Source organism: Culex pipiens, chromosome 2 (genome assembly GCF_016801865.2).
Source record: "Culex pipiens pallens isolate TS chromosome 2, TS_CPP_V2, whole genome shotgun sequence".
Lineage (NCBI taxonomy): Eukaryota > Metazoa > Arthropoda > Insecta > Diptera > Culicidae > Culex > Culex pipiens.
The window spans coordinates 45,559,433-45,578,698 of NC_068938.1; the positions used below are offsets into that span (position 1 = coordinate 45,559,433).

At 34.7% G+C, this 19,266-nt stretch overlaps 2 protein-coding genes across 5 annotated transcripts in view; both read right to left on the reverse strand.

Moving 5' to 3' along the window:
• LOC120430668 (trissin receptor-like) overlaps window positions 1-19,266 on the reverse strand; it is a 429,039-nt gene that overhangs the window by 273,543 nt on the left and 136,230 nt on the right. The gene's annotated exons all lie outside the window — the stretch shown is intronic.
• Window positions 61-19,266, reverse strand: part of LOC120416795 (trissin receptor) — an 80,297-nt gene continuing 61,091 nt past the window's right edge. For 3 of the 4 annotated variants that reach the window (XM_039578668.2, XM_039578669.2, XM_039578670.2), the window contains exons 6-9: window positions 18,963-19,124; window positions 13,918-14,135; window positions 8,129-8,330; window positions 93-236 (exon numbers count right to left, since the gene is read on the reverse strand). In XM_039578668.2, the coding sequence (XP_039434602.1) occupies window positions 189-236; window positions 8,129-8,330; window positions 13,918-14,135; window positions 18,963-19,124 (630 nt within the window). In that variant the 3' untranslated portion in view covers window positions 93-188. Of the gene's footprint in view, window positions 237-8,128; window positions 8,331-13,917; window positions 14,136-18,962; window positions 19,125-19,266 lie in introns of all 4 variants that reach the window. The other variant, XM_039578671.2, reaches the window with a different exon arrangement.

Here is a 19,266-nt window from a genome sequence, read left to right on the forward strand (position 1 = left end):
TGTTGGAGTTGAAGTTGACCAATGTCGCTGCCGTTGGCCGGCTCGCTTCCGAGTGGTTGAGTTGGGTTATGGCCACCGGAGAGGGCCCACCGGGGTGCCAGCGAGCTCCGGAAGCTCCACGAGGGGCAGCAGCAGCAGCAGGAGGAGGTTTGCCGCCACCGCCGCCGGCACACGATCAGGTCGTAGCATCATTGGGGAAATCCTACATGGGTTGAATCGGTTCGTAAGGAATGGTTCTGAGGGTGGGCGGGGTCCAGGCGCGAAAAACGAAAGAAAAAAAATCGGATTTTTGGCGAAAAACAGATAAAATTTTCAAATCAAATTGCACGATGCACTTGTACGACGGTTTTATGTAGTTTTATGTTGAGATTATGCAATTATGATGGTGGGTTATTTTGTAATTAATTCTAAACATTGATTAGTAGATGGATAGTGGTACAAATGAGTGTGAGCAACAGCGAAGAAAGAAAATTAAATTGAACCAATTGTGGAGAATTTGCTACAGATTTTTGAAAGCAGATAAGGGTAGGTTAGGAAAAGCTAAGCACTAGAAAAGTTGTAGTTTAGAGAAAAAAATAACATAAAGAAACCAGGTGTCCGAAGGCTTGAAACGGTGATGCTATTTAAACTTCTTTTCTCACCTAAGATTTCATACACCCCTGGATTCTATTGACGACCTATGTAGTCATTTTACACAAAATGGGTATCTAAATGTATAAAATTCTGTATGAGAAAGGATTTTCTGATCGATTACGTGTCTTCGGCAAAGTTAAAGGTTATGATTAGAACTTTTCGAATTCTGTGTATGTTAGAAGTATTGGAGTTGTAAATTTGATTTAAAAAATAATTAAATAAAGCATTTTTGAAAAAAGAAAAAGATCTTATTTACCCTGTGAGCAATACGTCAAATGCTGCATCAAGTAGGAGAATAGCTGTTTTATCCCTAATCCGACAAAATGTTAAAAAAAAATTAATTCGTTCTAAATTGCATTTTTTCCAATCAAATTTACAACTCCAATACTGCCGTTCTACGCATAATTGTCCCATGTCAGTTTTGGATGATTTTGACTTTATGCCATTTTTAAGTTTAGTCTGATGTGTACTTTAAGAAAAACACATAAAATCTGGTACTTTGTTCGGAAACTCATCAAAAACAACACCAAGTCTGTTTGTCCCATCGTTGAACTTCTACGCATAATTGTCCCACCAAGTATTTTCTTACACGGAATCTTTAGTTTTACTAAGCATTATGCCTTGTTTACCTGTTGTATAGCAAGAGGATCACAAATAAGGGTGATAAACTGCTAACTGGGGCGATTAGGGACACATAGGGCGAATAGGAACCCACGGGACAATTATGCGTAGAAACACAGAAATCGGTCGAAAAATTTCAATCGCGTATTTCTCAGATGCACTTTTTTGAACATGGGACAATTATCCGTAGAACGGCAGAATACTTCTAACTTACGTGAAATTTCCCGAGGATTCCGAATATGATAAAATTGAGACCAAAAAGTGCCGCTATGGAAGCCTACAGGGCAAAAACTAACGTTGTAAAATGTTTGTTATAGAAAAATCGAATCCAATCCTGTATGTCTATGGCACATTTTGAAGTGCTTCAAAAGACCTTTCGAATGCATCTAAGAGAGTCGGAATTGATGAAGTTTTACGGAAATGCGAGCAATTTTAAGATTTTTTATGTTTTTTCGACCTCAAACTTTAAAGCCCGTTTTACCCCACTTCACATTGTCGTAGAGGGCTCATATTTGGCATGAGTTCATCTCATAAATAGACAAACAAACGCTGAAAGTTTCATCCAAATCGAAGCACCTCGATACGGCCTGTAACACATTGCACTCGCTCTTAATACAAATTCCAAAAAAAAACACGATTTAAAATAAATTCAAATCATCAAAACCAGATTTTGCACCATAATGCATTATGGCTCAGAAGGTGTCTTTTGAGTTTATATAAAAATAAAATTAAAAAGTACACATTTCGGAAATTGAATTATTTATGTTGAAAAGATAAATAAGAAATTCTGAATTCATATTTTTCCGAAAAGTTCTGCCATATAGAAACCACAAAAAATGACCAAAGCTTATGTTTTTCCATTATTTTATTTTTAAAACAGCTTCACCATCACAAAAATTTTACTTGTGACAATGGTCAATATAGAGACTTTTATTTAAAATTGTCTGGAGAATCGATTTTCATTATCGGTTTTTGAAAACTTTGACGTTTAGACCACTTTTGAAAAAAAAAAACAAACAATTTTAGTAAATGAGTTTTGTATTTTTTTTAAGAAAGACATATCATTCTGCATTTTTCGTGAGTCTTTTTGTAACTTTGTAGTTTTTCTTTTTGTAACCTCTCAGCCTATTTTATTAAAAAAATTGAACAAAAAAATCGAGACAAACCTTTAAAATTTAACTTTTAAGCATAAACATCGAAAAATCTTATAGAAGTGGCGTGTTTTTTTTCTTTCAGTGTAAAGATCTTTTTTAAGAAATCCTGTCCAATGTTCTACAAGTTTGTCTTGACCATTTTTTGAAAGGATGCAACGGCCTCGAGATACAGTAATTTTTAAATTACGAAACACAAAAACATTGAAATATTGTCGTTCTGGCACTAAACCGAATCGAACGGTTTCCACTCACGCCGCACTTTTTCTCTCCGCCTTTTTCTGTCAAGCTCGACAGTGTGTAAGCCAACTTTGTTGTGATTTCTCCATCTTGTTTTGATTGACGAAAATTTTTGTCGGTGGATGAACCAACTTTTTTTGTTTATTTAATAAAAAACAAAATAAAATTTGCAATATTTTTACCTGCAGAAAGCAAGCGCTGATGGTATTAAGCTTGACAGAAAAAGGCGGAGAGAAAAAGTGCGGCGAGAGTGGAAATCGCTCGATTTGGTGCCAGAGCGACAACATATTTTTTCACGTTTAACGTCGCGTTCAACACAACTTGACGTTACACTCAGAATTAGGGTTTATATGTTTGTGAAGCGTAGTGTCATATAAGACGCCGCGAAAATTCGATTTATTTCCGAAACCACAATAACTTACACCCTTCTCAAATGCCACTTTCGAGTGCAATTACAAAATATACAAAAAAAAAAAAATGATTTAAGCCTAGGATAACATGTCTACAAAGTTTCAACGCACTCGGAGAGGGTCGGGTACAAAAGTACCAGAAAATTCCTGATTTGAGTTGGAATTGCACTCTTATTTTGCATATCAGATTGCTTTGAACTTAAAAAAACAATTAAAGCATATTCTTGAAAATAAATTTGAAACATTTATTGCAAATTATTATACAGCAAAAAACAAACAATTTAAAAGAAAAAATTACCATAAATCAGGTGGTCAAAATGAAAAAGATGTTTTTACGTAAAAACAAATAAAGATTAAATAGGGTTAAGAAAATTCATTTGTTCTGAAAAACAAAAATTACTCAGTAAAAAATAATTAAAAAAATAATTTAATAAGTTATTAGCTAAGCGAACCAAGAAATTTGTTGTCCTCTTATTCCAAAATTGTTGAAGCTACGGACCCAATCCTGCTACAATCTGATTGTAAAAATAGTCAAACTTTGTTGTAGACAGCACTTTTGAGGGTGATTAAACATTCATATCGATAGTTCCCGTAGTTCTGAAGATACTTAAATGTCTGTATCAAAAATCTTGGTACAAAATGCTCTGGTTGATGTGCTATTGGTACAAGCTAGAATTTGATCATAAAATATAGTTTCATATAGCTGTGAAATGAAATCCATCTTGTTCAAGGCCAATAAGCATTCAACCATACAGTGCAAATTCCAAAGCATTTAAATTTTAAAACTCATCTCTCCATCACTACACCCACAACAACATCAATTCCCATCACACATTTGGCACGTGTTCGCTCTTCTAATATTTATTCACCACCAAACTCTTTCGTTGGTTAAACAATCGCGTTGGTGGTGTATTGTCCTTTGGTCTGTAAACAAAGTTTATGTTTGTGTGTGTGTGTGTTTCTGCCAATTGTAAACAATCCAAACATTTCACTCAATATATTCCACCTCCAGCCAGCCAGAGAGTGGCAATTGCCAAAACTCGTTCAACTGTTCCCGGCAGAAAGTACCGTGCAATTGGGCTAGTTTAGCTGCTGTCTAATTTTTTAATTGTTTTGTTTGACTTTGTTTAAAATTCTTGAATTTTAAAAAAATGCTAAAAATTATTTAAAAAAAATAAACCACATATAGGGTAGCGTTTGACGCCGGTTTGGCAAAGAAAGTAATAATATTTACACTGCACGGAAGAGGGAAAACGCTACTTTGCGTCAGTCGGTTTTGCGTTATTTGACATGTTTAAAAAACATTCACGGTAAATTTCATTCAACTACTAACTGAGATGTTATTTGGAAAAGCGGTCAAGCATTTTGTAATTTTATTAGAAATTTAGCAACGGCACGCTGCTGTAATTAATTTTGAATTGTTCAATCGAGACACAATTATCATAGTTTTCCTCAACTAATATTGGTTCCCTTCAACCAATTAGCGTACTTTTCACTCATTTAACCATTAACAATTCATCGGGAGAAAGTTTAATGCCGGCCCAGTTCTTCCAATTAGTGTCGTCGGATCGTTTATCCTGTTCTACGACGCTCCCTCCACATTCATTAAATATTGAGCAGCCAATCAGGGCGCGTATTTTCCCCAGACAGTGTACTTTTCAATCACTTGTCAATTGTCGGAATCCCTGCTCGCTGTCGTCGTCGAAGGTACCGTCCTTTGATGGGAAAAGGTTTATTGCCTTCCAGGCAGAAGTGATTGAACCGAACATTGATCTCGGAGGAGAGCAATTCCAGCTCAAATGAGCAATTTTTCTGGTACTTATGTACCCGACCCTCTCCGATTCAATGAAACTTTGAAGACATGTTATCCTTGGCCTATATAAACCATTTTTGTGTATATAGAGCCAATTGTAATAATAATAATAATAATAATAATAGACACCACACCGTCTTTTCAGACTGAATTTACTAACTAACGGGACAAACACAGAACACCCAGAGGAGATGGGCGGGAAACGAACCCGGGCCCCTTAGCACACATGAGGGATCGGCAGCCGAAGCCGCTAACCACCGCGCCACGGGGTCCTCCTTGTACTCGAAAATAACATTTTAGAAGGGCGTAATTTATTTATACATTTTTGTATTTTGCAATTTCAATATTGCTGTGTCTCGAAGCCGTTGCATCGTATCAAAAAGTGGTCAAAGATAAACTTGTAATTAGACGGGCTTTCTAAAAAAATACACTGAACCAAAAATAGACGCCACTTCTATGAGATTTTTTGATTTTTAAGTTTAAAAGTTAAATTTGAAGATGATGTCCCGATTTTTTAAATTCAAATTTTTTGAGGAAATAGCCAAATTGTAACAAAAAGCTGTCAAAAATAAACTTATGGGAAATTAGACGAGCTTTCCGGGAAAAATATTTACGAGACTGAAAAATCAAGGCTGTCATATTAAAATCGCAAAAAACCACCAAAAAACCTATTTTTTCAAAATTTTTATTTTTTAAACCGCTGTAAAATTGTCTGGGAAATCGATTCCCACTGTCGGTTTTTGAAAATTTTGACGTTTAGACCACTTTTCAAAAAAAACAGTTTCAGTAATTACTTTTTGTATTTTTTTAGGAGAGACATACCATACTGCATTTTCGTTAGTCTTTTTGTAACAACTTAGACTATTTTCTCAAAAATTTTGAACGAAAAAAAATCGTGACATCACTTAAAAATTTAACTTTTAAACTTCTAAATCAAAAATCTCATAAAAGTGGCGTGTATTTTTATTTCAGTGTATTTTTTTAGATTTTTTTTAGATTTTTTTTTAGAAAGCCCGTCTAATTTCCTACAAGTTTGTCTTTGACAACTTTTTAATACGATGCACCGGCTTCGAGATACAGTAATTTTTTAAATGCAAAATACAAAAATATTTAAATAACTTACGCCCTTCTCAAATGTTATTTTCGAGTACAATTGGCTCCATATACACAAAAAAAGGCTTAAAAAATTACTGATTTGAGCTGGAATTGCTCAGGAAAGAAAGGATCGTCGGTGTTATGGACTCTTGTACCATAACATTACGATTTATTTTATTAAATTTACTTTGAATTTCAGATGTTGCTCAAATTGGCGCAAGATTTTCCAAATACTTGAAAGTTTACTTTGGGATATTTGATTAAGAGCTCCATTGAAAGGATTTTTTTTAATTTATTTGTGTTTTTAACCTTTTTTAAAACTTGTTATGGCATTTTCAAGTGATGTGCTAGATTTCATTGTTCAATTATTTTCGAAAAATGTTTTCAAATATTGGCAAACATGGTCACCATTTTAAAAATTGATTAGTAAAATAGAATTTCAAAAAAAAGTTTAAGAAAAATATTTTGCTCAGAAAAAATTTGCTCTATGAAAAACTCAAAACAAACTAAAAAATCAGAACAAAATAAAAGATGATTTTTATTAGGTGAACATATTTTTGATATAATTTCTCACCATGATTTATAAATTGTTGAGAACAAATAGGTTTTTAAGGGTAATCCATTTCATTTCCACAAATTTTCAAATTTTGTCGGCAACTGAAAGTCCAGTTTATAATCTTTAAACACATTTTCTTAAATTTATTTTTTTTATGAAGGACATGTTTTTTTTTTCTATTTTGAATCATCAATTGTATTCTTGATCAGCATTATATGTCACTTTTATTTATTTAAAAACCATATTTTGTTGAGTGAGTTTTAATCAAGGGAATTTTGAAATTTTCTAAGAACGTTTTAAGTCCTGTGAAACCACGTGAGATTAAATATCTTTACTTTACAATTGTGTGCATTTTTTTATTTTTTTATGAATTTATCATGAAATTCTAGCAATCTTAATTTTAAAAATGCAAAAAAAAACTTAAATTTTTACTTTATGCATAAACATTATTGGAAGTGAGTTAAAATAATTATTTTTGCAATTCCGTCGTGAAACTACTTACTTTTCCTGTCATTCTTGAACGACGAAATAGCCTACTTTTCAGTACCAAAAATAACAGAATCGAATAGCAACACTTTTCAAAATAAATGCTGAAAAGTTCTACTTTTCAGCACTGAAATGGGTGCTGAAAAGTTGAACTTTTCAGCACTTATTTCGAAAAGTAACACTTTTCAACATTTTTTTTGATTCAAACGATTTATTGACAAAATACATGAAAGTTTGACATAAAATTTCACTCAATGGGTGTTTTTCGGAATTGCAAAAAATGTTGTATGGAACTCGTTGCAAAACTTGATTTTTTCAGCACTCTTCGTATTTATACAACTCGGTGAACCTCGTTGGATAAATGTACGACTAGTGCTGAAAAAATCCTCTTTTTGCAACTTGTTGCATAAACTACTATTTCCAGAGATGCCGGAATTTCACGGCTTATTTAGTATTTTTTCTCAAGTCGCTGCAGATATTTTTTCAAAATTAATTGAATAGTAGATTCGAATATCAAACTCCTGTGAACAATTTCAAAATTTCCAAAATATTTTTTTCAATTTTTCTTTGAGTTAAGGATATTAAAAGATGTTTCTGAAATTTATAAAAAATCACTTCAAATATCCAAATCTTCGTATAATCGAAACAATTTTTTTTAAGATATAAAATTTTGGGTCGTTGTGCTTAAATATTACATCAGATGGCGTTATAATTATATATACCTATGTATTGAGAAGTTAAATAAATAATCCCGAATAAAAAAAGTCATTGCGTTACAATACCATACACAGCAAAAAATTGTGTAAATTTGGAAGGTGTAATTTTGGAAGGTTGAATATTACCTCTTTTATGATGTAATTTTACTTCAAGACTGAAAAAGCAACATTACACCAGAATAGTGGTAAAATTAAACATTTTCAGGGGTAAAATTACACATTTTTTTCTGACATATAAGATGTACCCCTTTTTAGATGAAATTTTACCATGATTTTTTTTTCTGTGTAGCACTAACAGAAAAGGTGAAATGAAGCACAGCTAGCGGCTAGTTAGTTCATGCAAAGCTTCAAGCTAATAAGGGTCAATAACTATACCCTCCACGCGAAAATCGTGCGCTAATACTTACGTGCATCGGGATCCGCTGGTTGAGGGATTTGTTTTTGTTCTTCTTGAAGGAGCACAGCAACAGCTCGCGCATTCCCTTGCGGAAGTTCCGACTGAGGAAGGCGTACAGCAGCGGGTTGACGCCCGAGTTGAAGTACGTCACGAGGAAGGTGAGCGGCGTAAACAGGGCGTTGAAGTTGGAGTCACCTTTGTAGTCGGTTGACCTGGTTGGGATGAGATAGAGAGAAGAAGAGAGGAAAAACTTCAGGTGGAATGCTCTTTGAGGACACTTTATTTATGGGCACGGATTTGCATGTAATTTCGCTGGGTTTGTGCTACGGGTTGGAATTTTCATGAAGTTTTATCCATATTTTTATGCCAAGCAGCTTTGTTTGCATAACTTCGAGTCAGAAAAATTCTGAAATGTATATTTTTGTTATGAAGGAGAACTTAATTGGCTTTTCCAGTAAAGAAGCTTACTTTACCTTGAACAAGCCCTGATTCAACGGAAAACGAACCCGACGCCACATGATCCTCAGTTGACATGTGCACCGTGATCATTTTCCACGGACGGTTCCCACAAGCACCCCCTCGGGTGAATGAAAATTGGCTCACTTCTGATTAAAACAAAGCCACCACTTTACCGAGGCAGCTTCTGCCGCCGGCAGCGGCTGTTCATGACGCGTCCAATCAACGACCGCAAGGAGGAAAATTTCCATATGGCGCCGCCACCACCATGGCAGTTTCGAGACTCGCGGCGTGCTAATCCGCGTGCTAAATTTAGCACACGTTTTACTCGTTCGCAGTCAGCGATGAATGATGATTGGAAAAATCAACAAAAAGGAGTTGAAGTTTTTCGCTGGGAAAAAGCCAGGATCAGGAAGATGAATCTGTGGAGCGTGGCGCGGATTGAACAGATTTATTTGCACACTCGCAATCAATCGGTTAGAGCTAGTAAATGGAAAATAGTCGCTCGTACTAACTACATTGTGTTTGTGCGCGTTAGCGATCGATAGTCGATAGCCGTTGCGCGCGTCAGTGATGGATTGATGTAATTGAATTTTAATCCAATTAAAATCCGTTCCACGTGGCTGAAGTGGAACTTTTTATTGCGGAAGTTGATGATGAGATTATCAGAGCTTATCCCTTGCCGTTAACTGCGATTGCAAACTATTTCCATTTCGTTGTTCAGTTTGAAATGAATATTGTGGAATCAATATGGTTTTGCTATTTTAGTAAAGCTTGCTTTTAATTTTTCAATTAAAAAAAAAAACAATTGCTTTGGATTTGGTAAGATTCAAACATACAACAATTAACAAACATTCTCCATTGACAATCAACAGGTCTTACGATCTCTTTTGCATGTTTTTCCTCGTCAACATACAAATTTGTGGGCTGGTCATACCAAATCTGCATCTTGAGAAGGAACATTCTGATCGATTTGGTTTCTTCATCAAATTTGTAGGTTATGATAAAAATTGTCCAGCACAAAAAAAAATCTCGATTTTAATTTTAAAAACATAACAGAAAATTGATTTCCAAAAAACAGCATATTTGTAGGGTGGCAAACTTCGGATAAACCAGAAAGAGTCTAGAATTTGATTTTACCGGGAGAAACCGGAAAAAAACTCCGAATTTGACTGACAGACCTGGAAAAGTTTAGTCAAAGTACTTCAAACTTATCTTAAATTTTTGTTCTCTCTCTACAATAATATTATTCTAATAGTTCTAAATTTGAGCGAGTTGGTTTTTTATGGTCAGTTTCCTTAACAATTGCAAAATAAGTTAATTTTTCCCATCAAAACTACTTATCGAAAGTTAAAATCAGTTTTGAAAATACATATACACAACCATAAGATTTTTATAATCTTATTCCTTTTTTGAATACAACAAACACAATGAACAACAGCATGCATTAATATGTTTATTTTAAAAAATATTTTAATATTTATTTATGAACATTTGTATAACATTATACAATAACAATAAAATTTGTGAAAATTTGGTTCTGCTATATGATTGGAATTATAGTAATTTTTCGCATCCATGCCTACAATTTTGCGGAAGATAAACAATGGAACAGAAAGCATGGTTTTTATGGTTGTTGTATTTTTTCTGTACCGAAGTTGCGAATTTTGAATTTTTTGTTTTTAATAATGAAAATTATTTTCACAGCTCCTGATAGCCATTTCCTGCTTCCAGTAATAATTTACATAAATCTCTGATAAAACGAAGATTTCTATGGCAGTGGCCGTGGCTGACAGGTAACGGTGTTCGCTTTGTGAGCGAATGGTCCTGGGTTTGATGCCCATCTGCTCCCAACGAGAAAGTTTAAGACTTAGAAATACTTGAAATACTAAATATGAACGAAAAATCAAAGTCGCTCGGGGCAGGGTTCGATCCCCCGTTCTATGGATTGGTAAGCAAAAATGCTAACCACTGCGCCATCATGGCATGGTGAGCTTTGAATGGAATTGAAAATACTGTTACCAACAACTAAATACGCGCTGGCACGGTGCTCAAATTACCGTTATAATGAAAAAAAAAATGCAATCTGAGATTTGGGTGTCTATCGATTCTTTACACCATAACGCACCTCTGAGGAAAAAATGAAAACATTCGCTGATGTGGTTTTCGAGATACAGCCCTTTTATGATGATACATCCGATTTTCAATAAGAAAATCTATAAAATCAATACATTTTCAGCACTTTAAAGTATATGCATTTCGACATCATGATGTATTTTGCTTCATATAACTGTCAAGTACCTCAGGGCCATGTTTCAGAAGGTTTGCTGATGTAGTTCTCGAGATACAGCCATTTTAAAATGTTATTTCCTACTTTTTCCATGAAAATGTTTAATATCAATACAATTTCAGCACTTTTAAAAATATGCATTTCGAGATAATGATGGATTTTCCTTCATATGACTGTCAAGTATCTTTGGGCCAAGTTTCAGAAGGTTTGCTGATGTAGTTTTTGAGACACAGCCATTTTAAAATATTATTTCCGACATTTTCTAAGAAAATCTATATAAACGTCGTGAAAAAGTCGGAAATAGCATCTTACCCCTCTACAACCCAACCCCGCCTTCAGACGGGCTTCGATTTAAAAAATCGCCAAAAATCCATTTTTCAACCAATTTTTGATCTTTAAAAGCATTGGATAGAAGAACTCTTAAAATTTTAGAAAATGTATGGGTTGGAAGTTTTACTTGTTTTATGTGACTTCGCCAATGTATTTAAAAATGTCATTTTTTTAAGGGTTAACTTTGGCTGTGTTTTTTAATAACATTTACTATATTTTAGGTAAAAAGAAGTATGCAGTAATTTTTCTAGTGCCCCAGACTATGCCTCTACGCATTTATTTACAATTTAAATGATAATGGTGCCATTTTATAGCAGAAAATGTGAAAAACATGCAAAAAATTGAAAAAGTTACTGTAAAAACATAAAAAAATTAGATAGGCAAAATGTAATGATAGGAGGTGGTAGAATAGGCCAAATACTACCGAAAACAAACATAAACTAAACAAGATAAATGCAAATTAAAATACTAAAAATTAAACAAGAAAAACATAAAACAAGAGAAGTAAAGTTTTTCGTAGAACAAAAGTTGCTCAAAATGACCTTCTGAACACGGGAAAAATAAAAATATTCGAAAAAAAAATTTGGGCAGTAGAGGGTTAATACGGCTGTAACTTAAAAACTACATCAGCAAACCTTCTGTTACTGGGCCCAAGGATACCTGACAGTCATATTAAGCAAAATCCATCATTATCTCGAATTGCATATTCTTTAAAGTGCTGCAATTGTATTGATTTTATAGATTTTCATAGACATAATCGGAAATAACATTATCTCGAAAACCACTTCAGCGAATGTTTTCATTTTTTGCTCAGAGGAGTATTATGGTGTAAGGAATCGATAGACACCAAAATTTCGGATTGCATTTTTTTTTTCATTATAACGGTACCGCACCGTTGCTGAGTTTTGTCCATTTGACAAGGATCCGGAAGTTCTGAATAACGTTTGAATCCGATTGATGCAAACGTTTGTTAGGGCGGGGCTTGTCGGTTCAAGCTGAGGTACCTCGCGCACGGCTAGTCTGCGTAGAAATGGGTCACCGAAGCTCGACAGAACTAACACTATCCAAATGCCTATGTGAGTTATTTGCATGTATAGAATGTCAATATAAAATACATGGAAACAACTCAATTAGCAAGAAGCGGTCGCGTTGCCCCGTTTGGTTGGTTACACACACACACACACTCATGTCTGAAAAAGCGAAGTTTTATTGATTGAGTTTGGAAGTTAGGAAAGGAATGGAGATGGAGAATCTCAAGTTTTTAAACGAAGTGGGTTTTGCTCGATTAATATTTCAAAAAGGTCAAATATTCAATATTATAACCTTTTAAAATGTTATAGTTGATTAAAAAATTCAAAGAATTTTTTTATCACAAATGTTAAATTTTTTTGACATTGAAATTTATACCATTAGTTTCTGAGATATTGGTACTAGAAAATAAACAGCTGGTTAGATGAGACTTGGAAAATTACAATTATCTTGTTTCTTTTCTTTTACCTGCTGTATTTCAGCAACCAGAAGCCCAATCTCCAATTCTTTAGGAAATTTAAAAGGAAAATTTCTCAACTTTTCTAAAACAGAAATATTTTAAGGAATGGACAATCATGGACACTATTTTAAATAATCAAAAAAATGTTAAATTGGGTACTAAAGCTCTATGTAAATTTCTATGTACAACGGTGAAAACATGATCAAAACCCATTTCTGATCACTTTTTTCCATTTTAATGCAAAAAAAAAAAACAATATTGACAAGACAACATTTTTTTCGAAGGATCAACTATGGTCCCTTTGGAACGAGCTGTCAAGTAGGATCTTTTCTGTCAAGAAGTACCTAATTTTTAAAAATTGAATTAAAAATCCATTTTAAATCCTTTGTGGTTTTTCACAGGGTCATTGTATTCAGAAAAATAAGCTTTATCGTTGTGAACTATAATGTCACAAATTTAAGCTTAATTTTAGGACCCAATTAAACTTAAAGTGGCTCTATCATTAAATTATTAGAGTAATTTTCGATTGCAAATTTTGAAACTAAGGTAAAAAAAAATGCCTTTTTTTAACAATCTTTACTCACAGGCAAAATGATTATCAAGAGATTTAAAAGTTGCGATTTTTTGTCCCTTAAAAAATATCAAAAACATTGCAAAAATAGAAAAATAAAGATTTTGAACAATTTAATTTTTGTAGAAAATTCCTTTAAAAGATACAGATTTTAGAATATTTACGTATCATTTTAGTATGGCAAGCTGCCAAAGTTGCATGGGTTCACAAAATGACTTCTTTGGTAATAGGGAAGGCGCCCATAAAATTTGAGCCAATTTAAATAATATAAAAAACTAACTTAATCCACCTATGTGGTTGGTGTCTTCCTCACTCTTTACAAACAGTGGGTGACATGATGGGACACATACATTTGAACACAAATTTCATCTATTTTTTTAGATCCGGAATAAAAAAGTACACAAATATCACCTAAGTGGTCATAACTTGAGATAGGGTTGCCAGATCATCAATGTTTTGGACTTGTTGGAATGGTCTTTCGATTACCTAACCAACGATGGGTCGGATGATAGATTCGGACATAGTTTACATACAAAAATGCACAAAATCAACTGGTTTCGTAGGGAATTGCTTTTTTATAAAATCACCTTTTATAACAGCCAAATTTGCAATTGAACCAGAATTCTAATAATCAATTCATAACGATTCTCAGCAAAAACTCACCAATACTGCCACATTTTGCGCGCGTGGAACGGCAGATTGCAGAGGGCAAACGTTAGCACCACCACCATCAGCATCCGGATTACCCCACGGCGTGCCCGCAGCACATTGTTTGACGAGTGGCTGACCTGCGTCAGCTGCGTACCGTGGTGGCGCTGCTGGTGGAAGCTGTTCTGCGAGCGCCACGTCGTCACCACCACCTTGTCCGACTCCACCGAGACCTGCGTTTTGGAGGAAAAAAAAAAGGATTTTTTGTGATTTATTTTCTTTCGAAATGTATACCTACAAGCGTTTAGGAAATTTTCGATAAACTTTTTACGCACATAAATCCAATAAGGTGCTTCCTTTTCTAAATCATTTCAAAGGTAAATACCACCCCACACAGCTGTTACAGAACAACTTTTTAACGACACCACCCAGTACGATTACCGGTGAAGGGTCGAGTTCTGATTGTTTTCCGGAAGTACTATAAATTCGAGCTTACAACGGGTGTGGCATTAAATAACTCACCCTACCCGCTCAGCCACCATTCCTATGATGGGTGGTTAAATGTTTTCCACAAACCTTTGAGGCTTCCGGTGTGGAAGCCAATTATTGTAATTTATTGCCATTATGTGCCCGCACCCCTGAGATTAACTGTCTACGAGAGCTTTTTCGAGTGCTTAAGTTTATGACGGAAGTGGTTTTGTGTTCACTTTAGGTTTACAATCAAACAAATATTCTACAATATACACTTTTATTATTAAAATAACAATTTCCATTTTTTAAACACCAAAATCAACCATGCCCCAATCAAATTTAATATTAAATTTCCACGCTCAAATCCCACTCTAAACCCACCCCCATTCACACTAAACAATCCCCCAAATGCATACCCACAATATATATTCGTATCCCATTCTTCCCATACCTTCCCCCACCCCACAAATTTTCCAAAATTTACATCCCCCTACCCTTTAAAATCACCATTACCATCCCCCTTCCCACATCGTCTGATCTTTTATCATAAATTATTTCCTACCTCTACTTACCATCCCATCCACATACTTAATCTCCTACCACACACCAAACATAACTATCCCCCTAATAACCCTCACCTCTTCCCCATTAATCCAAACATTACCCCAATCACCACCCCCCAAATTACAATACTCCCCATCCTCCACCAAAACCCTTCTATAAATCTACTCACACCCCTTACCACCTTACCCCCCCCAATAAAACTAATACTCCCTCCCTAATAAGTTATTCAACAAACCTCCCCAAATTCTCCTCCCCCCCCCCCCCCAATAAATCTATCCCACCCACACCCTACCACACTATCACACTCCCACAAATATCTCACTACCACTCCACATCTCCCCCCAACCCCCCCCCACCCCCTAAAAAATCACCTATCCAACATTATATAACTAAAACATCTCCCATTATCACAACTTCTCCCAAAACTATCAACCCCCCCCCCCAAAAACAAAAAAATTCCCATACCCAAATTCCTTCCTATACCCCCTACTCCTCCCTAAAACTTACAACAACTCATCCCCAAACACCCCTAACCACACACACCGTCTCCCACCAAATAATCCTCCCTTAATCCAATTCCACTCTTCTCTCCCTACTAACTCCACGCTGAAAAAATCTCAGCGGTGTTTTTCTTTAAACTCGAGATATCTTCATTCGAAAAAGTCTAATTTTCAAAGGAAAACCATATGGGACCACCCTAACGAAATTCGAAAATTGTCCAAATATATGTTTTTCCATGTAATTTTGCCCGCTGAATCTGAATCTACCCTCAGAATTGAGCCAAAGTGTCAACAAATCGATTTTTGGCCATATTTTGGGTTTCCATGTAAAATTATCGTAGATTACGAGATAAAATTTTGGTGTGTTCGACAAAGTTGCTTGAATTGGCCCTCCCAACAACTTTTTGGAAGACGAAAAAAATCCCAAAAAAAATCCTGCAAAGTTAGATTTTCAAAATCACCCCAATCGTGAACCACCCTAATTTTCAACCAAACCAAAAGTTGCCCCTTTCCATTTGCAACAACTCTTCTGAAGACTCCAAAGATCCAAAACGTCACCATTTTTCAGAAAATCCATTTTCCACTTAATTTTGCGATCTTGACCACTGTGCAGGTTTACTGTTGAAAATGCACATAAAAGTAGCAATAAAACTCGAGTCTTTCAACTCAGAATGCTGAAAACACCATCACAAACTTTTTTTTTGTTTGAACAAAAATTAAATATTATATTACCAAAAAAAAAAAAACAGAAACTTTCTTTCCAAACTATTTGAACAAAAATCAAGGTATGTATAAAAAAAAAAAAAAAGATGAGATTTTATAAGACATCTAAAATATTGCTAATTCCTTGATCATTTAATACAAAAAAAACTAAAACAATCATTATATACAAATGAAATGTATTTCTCCTAAAACTTGCAACAGTAGTTTGCAGTTCAATTTCGAATATTAAACATGTTTTAAATCCATGCGACTGGTTGATGTTTGATTAAGGAAATATGATATTTATTCATAAAGATCAAAGATTCGGTTGAACAAGCTTAATCAGAGCAGACAGGTGTTATTTTTACACAACAGTTATGTAATAATCTTTTTGTTCTTGTTAAAAGCGGTATGCAACCTACTACAAAGTTGTTGCTTGTATTATTTTGCACATTTTGATGAGTAAATGACATATGAAACACATCATTTGACAAGTTTCCTGGACTGTTATTCAAAAGTTTCCATAAATGATTAATATTTTAAAACAAAAAGCTTAGAATAGAGATATCTCAGAAATTTCTCAATAAAACATTTCGCTCTTAGAACCATTGGAAAGCTGAGAAAATTTCCTATAAGACACATTTGGAAGTAGCGATGACTATTTTTTTCACCTTAAGATTGCCCAGAAAACACGCCGTGTTTGTGAAGGGCACATAAGAGGGTTGACAGTTACAACTGTTTTTAATTGCATAAAAAAAAGATTTTACTTCGAGGGCTTTGTGCAAAGTTCTTTGTTATACTGGTCATGTGTAACATAACCTCTGCATCTTTTTTTCAAGTTTTAATATGAAAAGACATTAGTTTTAGAATTTTGTTCACTTCAGACGGCAGATTAAGAATAAGCGGACAAAATTACATGGAAAATCATATTGTTGAAAAAAATTTGAATTTCGTTTGAGCGGTCCTATAAACTTCTATGAAAATATTTTTTGATTTGACATTTGACTCATATTAATAATAAATGGCAAGGTTGTTACTCGATAAATTTATCGATGATAGTAAAAGCTTCTAACAATAGCAATAACGATAATCTATAGTTAACGTTATCGTTATTTCGTGATAATCTTATCGAAGATAACGGACGATAAAGAATCTTTCTAAAATTTACTTCATCCAACCATATCATGTTAAATTTTCAATACTTTCACTAAGAATATTGTTTATGAAATTTAAGTAAGTTTCAAAGCATAAATAAAAATAATGTTGTAAGTTTCGAATATAAATAAAAATCGAAAAATACCGTAAATTTTGAAAATATAAAAAAATATCATAATTTGCAATATTCGATGACAAATTTGGAGCGTTTTCACCTTCATTAGTTTTTTTTTGGCTGAACAAAACATAACGAGAGGACCACCGATGCATAATATTTCCCAGATGAAATATAAAAATAAAAGTTAATAAAATTTATTTACAATCCTTTTTTTTCATAGTTCTTTAAATTGTGTTTTCTAATTAAATGAAAGTTTGACATTTTTTTTTAACTTATTGAACACAGATGTCAGGCTACGGCTAAGTTAAAAAGCAGCCCAGTTACCGAACAACTTCTTTAATTCAACTCCTCAGTTGTCCTAATCAAGAATTACATTGTTTACGGTCTTACGGCTTATTGAGTCGACTCGGTCCAAACCAGGTTTCAGCACCAAAAAGGACCTGATAAAAATATGTTTATGAATAAAAAAAAAATATACCTGATACGTTATTTCAAGCAATTTGGTAACCGGGCGTTTCGCATCTGGCGTGACTCTCGCACGTTAAGAAAAAGACCCGGCCTTTTGAGGTTATGCAAAAAATCACCCTTTTTGTATCTTCAAAAAACTTTTTCATACCATAACATTTAAAATACTTCACTAAACTTAATAATTTTGAATAGGGTCATATTGAACCCCAAAACGGTCATAAAAAGGCAAACCCGGCCAAAATTGATTAAGCCAGTTTTGGGATATGCGTGTGAAAAGAAAATCATGTCTACACACATCCCACAGACATTTGCGCAGGAATATGTATACGTGAAGGTGTACTTAGGAAGTTCAATTTTCGAGTGATTTTATAGCCTTTCCTCAGTGAGGAAGGCAAAACTACATATTGCAAATTATGAAAATTTGAGTATTTTCCTTTAAAATACTGTTTTTTTTGTGAAAATTTTAGCTTTCAAATGGAAAAGATTGTTTATGAAAACCTTAAATCTTTTTTTCTTCTACATTTTCAACTTGAACTTGAACTTCAAGTGGCATTCAGTATAAACCAAATAAAGCTACATTTTCTTAGTAGTTTTCCCGGAAAAAACGGAATCGACGTAACACCTTATAATGTGGCCCTCTTAAACCTTGCGGTTTCGTCAACGGATCCACAGGCGTGTATCGTTCTTTTTGCGACAAGACTCCGCCTCCCGGGTCTCCTAAGTGTGAAGGTATGGCACGGGGAGAGGGCACCGAATACCTATAATAACACTTAGAATTTTTGCGTCTGCCTCGGGATTCGAACCGGCGACCTCTGGATTGTGAGTCCAGTGCGCGGTCCGATTGATCCACACAGGCAGACAAGTAGTTTTCCCAATTACGATGAATTAGAATTGAGTGTTATTGCTAATTGAATTGATTTTCTTCCCCATGAACGAGAAACTTTATCCCCTATCTAAAAAGCCATCGTCAGCAAAAACGTGGTCAAATCGATCCCATTATCGGGTCATCTCCTTAACTATCGATCAGCAAAACTTTAAACTTGCACCTGTTATCCCTTCCCGCACTCATCCTTCCACCCTACCTGACTCTCCGTGACGCCGACGGCGCGCTTCTCGTACTTGCTGCTCGGCTTCCGGTGGAAGTTGTTCGAGTAGCTGGACGAGGTCGTGTTCTGCAGCGCGATGTGGCGCTCCAACCCCCGCGAGCTCTTCCACAGTGCGATCGCTATCCGGCTGTACAGAATCTGCAACGAGTGGAACGACAAGCGAATATGTCAATTTTAGATGTTTTGGGGGGACATTTCGCCGAAAAGTCGTTTCAACGAAAATAATATTTTGGTCGTTTTTTCATCGATTGGATCGTTTCATCGAAAAAATGCATGAAAA